This window comes from Megalops cyprinoides, chromosome 3 (assembly GCF_013368585.1).
Source record: "Megalops cyprinoides isolate fMegCyp1 chromosome 3, fMegCyp1.pri, whole genome shotgun sequence".
NCBI classification, from domain to species: Eukaryota; Metazoa; Chordata; class Actinopteri; order Elopiformes; family Megalopidae; genus Megalops; species Megalops cyprinoides.
The window spans coordinates 1,240,347-1,250,088 of NC_050585.1; the positions used below are offsets into that span (position 1 = coordinate 1,240,347).

At 53.0% G+C, this 9,742-nt stretch overlaps 1 protein-coding gene across 1 annotated transcript in view; it reads left to right on the top strand.

Moving 5' to 3' along the window:
• The window catches only part of kmt2a (lysine (K)-specific methyltransferase 2A), a 42,847-nt gene extending 33,681 nt beyond the window's left edge, over nucleotides 1–9,166 (top strand). The window contains exons 26-35 of the mRNA XM_036525802.1: nucleotides 19–4,354; nucleotides 4,705–4,773; nucleotides 4,904–4,971; nucleotides 5,218–5,349; nucleotides 5,632–5,706; nucleotides 5,798–5,972; nucleotides 6,111–6,218; nucleotides 6,517–6,600; nucleotides 6,764–6,893; nucleotides 7,397–9,166. Of these exons, the coding sequence (XP_036381695.1) occupies nucleotides 19–4,354; nucleotides 4,705–4,773; nucleotides 4,904–4,971; nucleotides 5,218–5,349; nucleotides 5,632–5,706; nucleotides 5,798–5,972; nucleotides 6,111–6,218; nucleotides 6,517–6,600; nucleotides 6,764–6,893; nucleotides 7,397–7,672 (5,453 nt within the window). The 3' untranslated portion in view covers nucleotides 7,673–9,166. The remainder of the gene's footprint in view (nucleotides 1–18; nucleotides 4,355–4,704; nucleotides 4,774–4,903; nucleotides 4,972–5,217; nucleotides 5,350–5,631; nucleotides 5,707–5,797; nucleotides 5,973–6,110; nucleotides 6,219–6,516; nucleotides 6,601–6,763; nucleotides 6,894–7,396) is intronic.
• The last annotated feature ends 576 nt before the right edge of the window (nucleotides 9,167–9,742 follow it).

Sequence of the window (9,742 nt, forward strand, 5' to 3'; positions counted from 1 at the left end):
TTTGTGTGTTCTGTACAGGAGGGCCTTCCAGCTCACCTCATGAGATTGTGACTGTGGGTGACCCACTGCTGACCCCTGGCCTGAGAAGCATTGGGTCCCGACGGCACAGCACCTCGTCACTCTCTCCTCCCCCACCTAGGGGCCGCTCAGGGGCTTTTTCCCCTGCCTCCCGTGACCTGGCTGCATGGGACACTGGAGCCAGGGGAGGGGAAGCAAAGCCGAACCCCCTCACCCAACACAAAAACCAGGGTGATCCTACGGAGAGACGGGCAGAGAGGTCCGCATCGGGGAGCATAGAGCCCTCGTCAGTGCAGTCTGCAGGGAGTCAGATGTCCCCACCGCTGGGCACAGCAGTCCTGTTTGGGCACCAGAGGAGCAGCAGTGCAGTGAAAGCAGAGAAGGGGAAGACAAGCGCCAAGGAGCTCTCTGTAGGCCTCGGCCTGGCATCACGGCATTCCATGTCCACCCTTTCCAAAGATGCAGGCAGCACCGAGCCAAGGAAGGAGCTTGATCCAAGCCTGGTGCCTGCCTCCAAAGACACGGCAAAGCCAGGATCCCCTCAGCCACCACCACACAAAAGTGCAGGGAGGAAGGCCCATGATAACCTCTCCAAACAGGCCACTCCTACGGCCAGCAGGGCCCAGTGGGCGTCTGGGGATGGCGCAAAGCCTGGCTCTCAGGCCATCAAAGAGACACGCTCCAAAGTCCGAATGGTGGGCAGCAGGGAAACCATGAAAGAGAGGGGGGAGACCTCTCAAAACAGCGTCACACACTCAGGCACACTCGACGACGACCATAAAACTCGTGGAACACTTGAGCTGGTGGAGTGTGGCCAGGCCAGGGACACACCTCTGAAAGCCAGGGAGAGATTCTCCAGCCCTGAGAGGAAAAACAGTGGCGTGCCAGAGGGGATGCATTCCAGGCTTGGCTCTGTGAGAAGTCAGCGGTCATTACAGGGCTCCACTGAAATGACAAGGAAAGATGCATCACCAAGGGACAAGAAGCGCACTGTCAAAGTGACCTTAACACCCCTAAAAATGGAATCAAATGGGACAAAAACAACCAGCACTTCCTCTGGCACGGTCACAACGACCTCACTATCCTCTGCCAGCCAGGGCTCCCAGAAGAGACCCTCCCACTCCCTGATTTTCCCCCCCTGTGGGATTTGGGACAGTTCTGAGTCTGACTCACAACTCAACCTGGAGAATCCAGAGAAGCGCCTATTTGTCCATCATTCTGCTGGAGAAGTGGCGGATGGAGCTGGCGAGGGAGAGGATCGCCCTCTGGAGGAAGACAGCAGCACAGAAAAGCACCATGAAGATGACAGTGACAGCGCAGGGTCAGCCAAGCGGCGGTACCCTCGGCGCAGTGCCCGGGCCCGGTCCAACATGTTCTTCGGCCTGACACCCTTCTATGGCGTGCGTTCCTACGGGGAGGAGGACCTGCCCTTCTGCACCACAGGGGAGGGCTCAGGGAAGAGGCGGACAGGGGGTGGGGCCGGCAAGCGCTCCGCCCAGGGTCAGGTGGATGGAGCAGATGATGTCAGCACCTCCTCCTCGGGGGAGAGTGGTGAGGATGAGGAGGGCGGGGTCGGCCAGCGCAATGAGGACACGTACTACTACAATTTCACCCGCACCATTGTCAGCCAGAGCAGCGGGGTCTCGCCTGTGGGAGGGATGCAGAGGTGCATCATGGGAAGAGGCTCCCAGCTGCACAGATTCTTGAAAGAGGAGAGGAGAGATGAGGACAGGGCAGCCAGAGATGGAGTAGGGGCCGCCCAGCGGGGCTTGGGGCGGCCGAGGATCGGGCAGCTGGACGGGGTGGATGATGACTCTGAGAGTGACACCAGCGTCAGCGCTGCCACCACCACCTCCACCTCCACATCCACCTCCACCCCCAACAAGAGCGCCGGCAAGAGGAAGGCCAGGGAGGCACGCGCGGACAAGCTGGACCTGGACTCGGGAAAGGACTCCGAGACCAACAGTGGTGGGGGCGGGGGCAGCAACAGCCGTGAAGGCAGAAAAGGCCAGAAGGAGAACAGCCTGCCTTTGGGTGGGGTGAAAACGCAAGGACAGGACCCCTTGGAGGCCCAGCTGTCCCTCAACACTGACCTCCTCAAGTCTGACTCTGACAACACCAACAGTGACGATTGTGGCAACATTCTCCCGTCCGACATCATGGAGTTTGTCCTCAACACGCCCTCCATGCAGGCCCTCGGGCAACAGCCGGAGGCCTCCTCATCTGAGCTCCTGTCCCTGGAGGAGGGCTTTGGGCTGGACGCAAACCGTGGGAAGGACATTAGCCTCTTTGAAGATTTCTCCCAGCCTTTGCCAAGCACAGAGCCGGTGGAGAGCAGCGTGAACGCGTCTATCTCAGGGGAGGAGTCGTATGGCCTCCCTCTGGAGCTGCCCTCTGACCTGTCTGTGCTTACCACCCGCAGCCCTTCGGTGACCAGTCAGAACCATAGCGCTCTTATTCCCGATCCTCCGGAACGCCCCATCCTATCCCTGCCCCCCAGTGACTCCACTGTGGAGAAAGGAGTGGAGAAGCAGAGGGGTGGGGCTGGTATTTCCACAGAGACCCAACAGGGAGCGACGAGGGGCGGAGACTCCCAGGTGACGGAAGGTCACATAACACCGGAGCATTTCATGCCAGGCCATATGGAGGCCGACCATATGACCAGCCCTCCCATTGGTCAGGCAGTGGAACCAGGCGGCCAAGATTTGGCTCGAACCTCTGGGACGCCAGGGCTGCCGGGATCCCCGTCGGTCCCTCTCCAGGGGCAGAAGTACCTGGCCGTGTCTGCAGAGAACTCGGGCCAAGCCCAGGTGGCCAGCACTGCGGTCCAGACCACCACCACCCATCTGAAACCGGGCACCGAGAAGCTCATCGTTGTGAACCAGCACATGCAGCCCCTGTACGTGCTGCAGACCCTCCCCAATGGTGTCACTCAGAAGATCCAGATCGGTCCCTCGGTCACTGCCACTGGCGCCATGGACAGCAGCTCTATGGGGCTGGCCACAGGCCTCAGCACTGGGGTACCAGCCTCCCAGGCCATTTTCCCTCCTGGTGGCAAAGGCCTGGTTGCCATGTCTCACCACCCTCAGATCCATGCGTTTTCTGGAGCCACGCAGCCCGGTTTCCAGTCTGGCATTCCCAGCACTACCTCCGGACTCCTCATCGGTGTACACTCCCAGGACTCCCCAATCGTGGTGTCCGAAGCTGGCCACCGTCCCGAGCTGGCGCCCAGTGCCGCTGTTGTTTCCAGCGCCTCATCTGCTCTCCCCTCCCCAACTGCTCCTGCCCCTGGGCAGGGGAAGAAGCGGCCCATCTCTCGGCTACAGCCGCGCAAGGCCAAGAAGCTGGCCCGGTCTGGGGGCCAGCCTGCGCTGACCCCCACGGAGGTGGCGTCCAACATGACCCTCATTAACTTCTCGCCATCCCAGATCCATGCAAGCATCCCAGCACAGTCTGGCCTGGTTGAGTTGGGAGCCTTGGCCTCTGCAAGCACTGCACCTCAGAGGAAGGTCCCCAACATCATCAAACGGCCCAAACCAGGCGTGGTGTACTTTGATCCCGCCCCCATCCAGGCGCGGTCAGCCCCGTCTGTGCAAGCGGGCGTCCTGGGCCAGGAGTCACCCAAGCACCTGGTTCCATGCACCGTGGCGGGGCTCAACCCCAGCCAGTCGCTGCTGAACGTGGTCCCCGTGCCTGCAGGGGGGCCCAGCGGTCTCCTGGGGGCGGGGGCGGTGTCCCTGGGCTCCCCAGCAGGCCTTCTGGGCCCTGCTGACATTGCGAGTTCGATCAGCGGCCTGCTCCTCAAGGCCGGCCAGCAGAGCCTGGCCCTGCCCGAGCAGCAGGTGCTCCTGCAGGCTGGGGCTCCCATCATTTCGCAGCTGAGCGTCCCTGCCCATGCCGCCCCCAACACCAGCGGTATCTGTGTGCTACCCCCGGGCCAGACCATCAGCATGTCAGTCAGCCAGCTCCAGCAGCGGCAGGCCACTCAGGCACCCGCGGACAAAGCCCAAACCCCGGACCACGCCACCGACACCCCCAGCCCAGTGGTCCTCGCTCCGGGTTCTGCAGGACAGGACAGGAGCAGGTCGCACCCGGTGGGCATCCTGGCCCAAAGCTCTCACAGTAAGCCTGTTTCCTGGGGTTTGGACCTGCAGCCAGTGGCTAGAGCTGGTGACCTGGCCTCAGTCCCAGTCAGGGGGAAGGCTAAGCGGACTCAGCATAGCCCAGACAAGACCAGTGGGAAGAAACACAAGGTCCGGCATTCACACAGCCCCCAGGATACTCGGGACAAGCAGGGAGAGCCTCTCGTCTGTGCCCGAACGTGCTCTTCCCCTGGGTAAGACACAGTGGCAGTCTACCATAGCATGCATCTGATCCCAGTCCTCTGGAAATTCATTTCTGCTACTTTACCGTACATTTACAATTTAATGTGTTAGTTCAGACTCTTCAGCCAGTAGGTTTTCAAAAATCTCTAAGGAAATTACTGACAGCCTTTATGCAAGTTAAGAGCTCTTAACTCATTTTTAATATAAATTAGTATGAATGGATTTTGTTCCTGTTGTAAACCATAACTTTAGAGAGGCATATTAATAAGAAAAGATCCATACTTTCAAAACAAGAGTGCAGTCCACTTGTATGGAAAATGGTTAGCCAAACACTACAAATGGAATGAATTCGTGCCCGCAGGGTCAAGGAAGTGGTGTCTCCCGAGCTCATGGATATGGAGCAGCGGAGCGAGAGGGAGCAGAGGACGGGGTGAGTTTGTTGTGATTCCTTGTGGGTAGATGGGTGTGTGAGTGGGTGTGCGAGTGTGCGTGCAAGTGTGCGCACGCGCGAAGATATTTAAGGAATTGTTTCCTGTCCATGTCGTCCCGTTCATACACAGCATGACCCCTGGAGCTGAGCCCCCTCCTCTGACCTCAGTGGGCACAGAGTCCAAACCCAAAGCCTCAGGTGAGCCTGGTGCAGGTTAGGAGTGCTAAATATTCAACCATCAAAGCACCACTTGATTGCTTGAATCCTTATTCAGATGCTTGTTAATTAACCAAAAAGTAAAGAAAAATCATGAGACTTTCTTTCTCGCCTTATCCATGTTATCCTCCCCACAAGTGAATGCAGATCAGTTTGTTTGAATGCTGGACCTAAGGAGCCATAGGGGTTTCCGCTATATAATGGAAGTCCACTTCACACATTCTGCAGGGGCTGCGGTCGGCGAGGCAGGACCAGTGGACCCCAGGAAGGGCCCCTCTCTGGACAGAGAGCCCAAGCGGGGGCTGGTGTTTGAGATCTGCAGCGATGATGGCTTCCAGATTCGCAGTGAGAGCATTGAAGGTGCGACCCCCGTGCCCCTCCCTAAAACACCCCTCATTCTCTGTGCTGCGCTAATATCCACGGGCCCAATTCTGAGTGCTCCATGGCTGTCTCTTAGTGTCTCATCTGTCTCCGGTGTAGCATAGTGGTAAGGAACAGGGCAGGAAATATCCAACTGTATAAATGGATGACATGTAAAAAGTGTAATTATATAAGTTGCTCTGGATAAGAGTATCTGCTACCGGACAAAAATGTAATGTAATGCTGGCTGTATCTCAGCTAAGTTCTCTCTCCTCCCCACAGAAGCCTGGAAGTCTCTGACGGATAAGGTCCAGGAAGCACGCTCCAACGCCAGGCTCAAGGAGCTTTCCTTCGAAGGTCAGTTGCGAGGCTGCATTTTTTTGTGCTATTAGCCACTGATTTTTGCATTCCCTCATCTGAGCGTAGCCCTCTGCCCTTCACCTCTCAGGAGTCAGCGGGCTACGGATGCTCGGTGTGATCCATGACGCCGTGGTCTTTCTCCTGGAGCAGTTGCATGGTGCGCGGCACTGCCCAAACTACCGCTTCCGCTTCCACAAGCCCGAGCAGGCCGAGGAGCCGCCCATCAACCCTCATGGCGCCGCCCGCGCTGAGCTGCACCACAGGTGTGTCTCTGCCTCTGCTGGGCAGGGGTTTCTACTGATCTCACAGGGTCTGCGCATCTGTGACTGTGTCTGTATCTATATGTGTGTGTGTGTGTGTGTGTGTGTGTGCACTCATGCTCTAACCCTCTATCCTGTTAGGCGATCAGTGTTTGATATGTTCAACTTCCTGGCGTCCAAACACAGACAGCCTCCTGAATACAACCCTCACGATGAGGAGGAGGAAGAGGTACAGCTGAAGTCTGCACGGTGAGTCACTCGCTTACCCCGACATGTGGGTCTGTTACTCACTCCCCCTCTAAGTCTGTTCCCCCACACCCCACCTTTTCTGTCTGTTCCCCCCCGCCTCTGTGTTTTCTCATCCTCTTCTGTGTGTTCCCCTTCCTCCTCTGTGTTTGTTCTCCTCCCCCTCTCTTTTTTCCCTAACCCCCTCTGTAACAGATACAAAAGAGGAGGAGTGTAACAGACAGTCCTCTTCTGCTGTTACCTTTCTTCTCTGTCAGATGTTCCCACTCTGATTTCCAGAATTTTTGCTCTTGGTTTTTAGGCGTGCCACCAGCATGGATCTGCCTATGCCTATGCGCTTTAGACACCTGAAAAAGGCTTCCAAGGAGGCAGTGGGGGTGTACAGGTAGGAGGATAGTCTGCTCTTGTAGCCCCAGGAAAACTCATTTCAGCTAGCGCTCGCTAACATGTGGCTGCTGTGCTGTAGTTGTGGCCCGGTACAGCAGACCGGGCGCTGGAGCCGTACCTGAGCGTACTCTTTGTGTGACGGCGCACTCTCGCTCCGACAGGTCGGCCATCCACGGGCGCGGTCTGTTCTGTAAGAGGAACATCGACGCAGGGGAAATGGTGATTGAGTACTCCGGCAACGTCATCCGCTCCATCCTCACCGACAAGCGGGAGAAGTACTACGATGGCAAGGTCAGTGAAGGAGGAGGGAGGGGAGAGAACACGGGTGTGCTCAGAGCATCCCTACAGCCAGTACCTGGGTAGAGTACCTGGGTAGATCTGACCCTGTGCATATCCCAAAAGCTGCCGGAGGAAAACGTTATTTGGTGTAGGGTGTAGATTTGGTGCTCTGCTGTTCATCGCCAGAAGGCTAAGGTTAAGAGCAGAAGTTGAGCAAACACCAGCCTATGCTCCATCCTCCAGGGCTTCAGTTCGACAAGCCTTTTTTGTTGGCCTCCAGGTATTAAGTTGTATTATATTACCATATTGTGTTTTCTATGCCCTCATCAAGCTGACCTTTCCATAGTATCCAGCTAAATATTTACTGAAAGAATTCAGGTTAAGTACCTTGCTCAGGCATGCAGCAGAGGTGTCCCTCCAGGGATTTGGCTGGTAAAAACTGGATTCTAGTTCAGTCCTTCAGCTGCTGTTCCACACAGCTGCAGTCTGAGTGCCTCTCTGGCTCCCCCCTGCAGGGTATCGGCTGCTACATGTTCCGCATTGATGACTACGAGGTAGTGGATGCCACGATGCATGGCAATGCGGCACGCTTCATCAACCACTCGTGCGAGCCCAACTGCTACTCACGCGTCATCAATGTGGAGGGCCAGAAGCACATCGTCATCTTCGCCATGCGCAAGATCTACAGGGGGGAGGAGCTCACCTACGACTACAAGTTCCCCATCGAGGCTCAGAGCAACAAGCTCCCCTGCAACTGTGGAACCAAAAAGTGCCGCAAGTTCCTCAACTAGCGCCTCCCCTCCCACGCCTCCCCCACGTGGTCCTCTGACGTTCACCTGATATGCCCTCATGACCTTCTCACTAGAGTTTTGTCAAAGGAAATGGTTATTGTGATGCTGTCCTGGGACATGCTCCTATGATTGAGTGTGGTGGAAATCATTACCACAAGGGGTGGCTTTAGTTGGAAGGCATAGAGGTAGGAGGGTCCAAGGTGTTTGCACTAGGAGAAGGTCTCTGGTTTCACAAAGGGTGTGTGAGAAAGGAAGCAAATTTTATTATTGTGCCTCATGTTTTTTTTTTCTGTCTATCCAGATAGCTAAAATTATGTTGGGTTGAAAGAAGTCCAAAAAAAGAACTTACAACAACATGAAAAGTTTGTATCCCAGTCAAACTGGCCTTTTAAAATCCTCTTCTGTGATGCTTTGGGGTTTTATTTTCCAGTCTGGTTGTTAAATAAAATGAGCAAAAGTCAAACCCCTTTTCAAAAGAGGATTTTAGCGTTCCAGTTAATAATGTGGTGTACACATGATTCCTTGACTACTGAACAAGAAAGGTATACCAAGATCAGTCATCTGTTCCAAATGCTTTTTGGAACAGTTATTAAGCAAACACAAAACATGCCTGTGTTTCAATATCTGAAGTGAAAATCTTTTTTCTTTACAGTTTTTACACCAAAGTGCAATTTGTAGAAGGGAAATATGAGAAATCTTATTTTAGGGCAAAAGAGTGGGTACATAAAAGTAAGACCTATTTGGTTTGACCAATCAGAGCCTTTGCTTCCCTGTCAACCTCGACCCTTCCGAAGCACCTCTGTGTTTGAATGTACATCGAGGCCTACAGAAAAAGAGCCATGCCGGGTCTGTTTTCATAAACTTCCATAACCGTGTATCAAATACTCTGTAAATATGTGTCCTAGTGTGACTGACAGACAAGTCTGGAGCAGTATGCATTTTTTGACACTAGAGGGAGTGTCAGTCCAAGCTGCAGCCTTACTTAAAGAAGTGGTCTACGTTCGCCTAAAATGTCATACTGTTGTTGATGGTGATAAACTGCCTTGCATGTGCTATAATGGCTGGCCCTTGATGACAGGAGATACTGGTGGAATTGACAGCTTTGGGACAGGGCTGTTATTTATTTATCTTTTTTTTCAGTGGTTGTCGCTTTATGAACTCTTAATTTGACATAAGAACAAACATGGTAACAAAGCCAGTGGACTCACATCTGTCTCTTAATTCTTTGTATCTGCTGTGCAGACAGAGAGCAGACAGCAGGACACATACTCTTAAATACACATATTAGAAAGTCTGTCTGTCTGTTTGTCTGAAACCAGAGTTAAGAATTTTACCCTGTTGTACCTGCAGCAAGGAAAACCAACTTGGTACCAGAAAAATTTGTTACTGGTGTTTCCTTTCACAGTGCACCATATGCAAAGACAAACTCTCCATATTTTATATTTGTCAAATATGAGTCATTGAGATTTGATCCCTGATTTCAACTGTTCAAAACATGGGAATGAAAAATAATACTTTCTTTTTTTAAGATGTAAATAATATGTATATTTTTCTATATGTCAAACAAAAGTGAAAAAAACGCACTTGCTGGTGGAAAAGCACTTAATGATGGTATTTATTTTTTTAATAAAATAAGTTGTATTTATTTTACTGGATCCTGTTTTTTAGGAAAGTGAACTGTTTACAAAGGCTGTAGCTCAGTCAAGGCTTATTTTATGTAGTGCTGCCTTATTTATTTAAAAAATGTTCTTGCATCTTTTTGCAGCCTGAATGTCTTTCTCAGTTCCAAAGACTTTAGTTGTTTGTCCCCAAAGCCTGAAGTCCACCAGTGTCTCGTGCTCATTATTTCATAATTGTAATGTTGGATTTCCATATACAACAGGAAATTGTTCAGGACATTTGTAACTGTAGGTGAGGAAAACCCATTCTAATTCCATGTGCTGATTTGTTGCAGCCTTAAGGTCGAACAGGAAAATGGTCAACATGCTTATAAGCCTTTAAATTTTTTAGACTTCTGTTTGGTATGTAACAGCTTGGAGCTCATTTTGAGGCATGAGGAAGTGCTGTTTT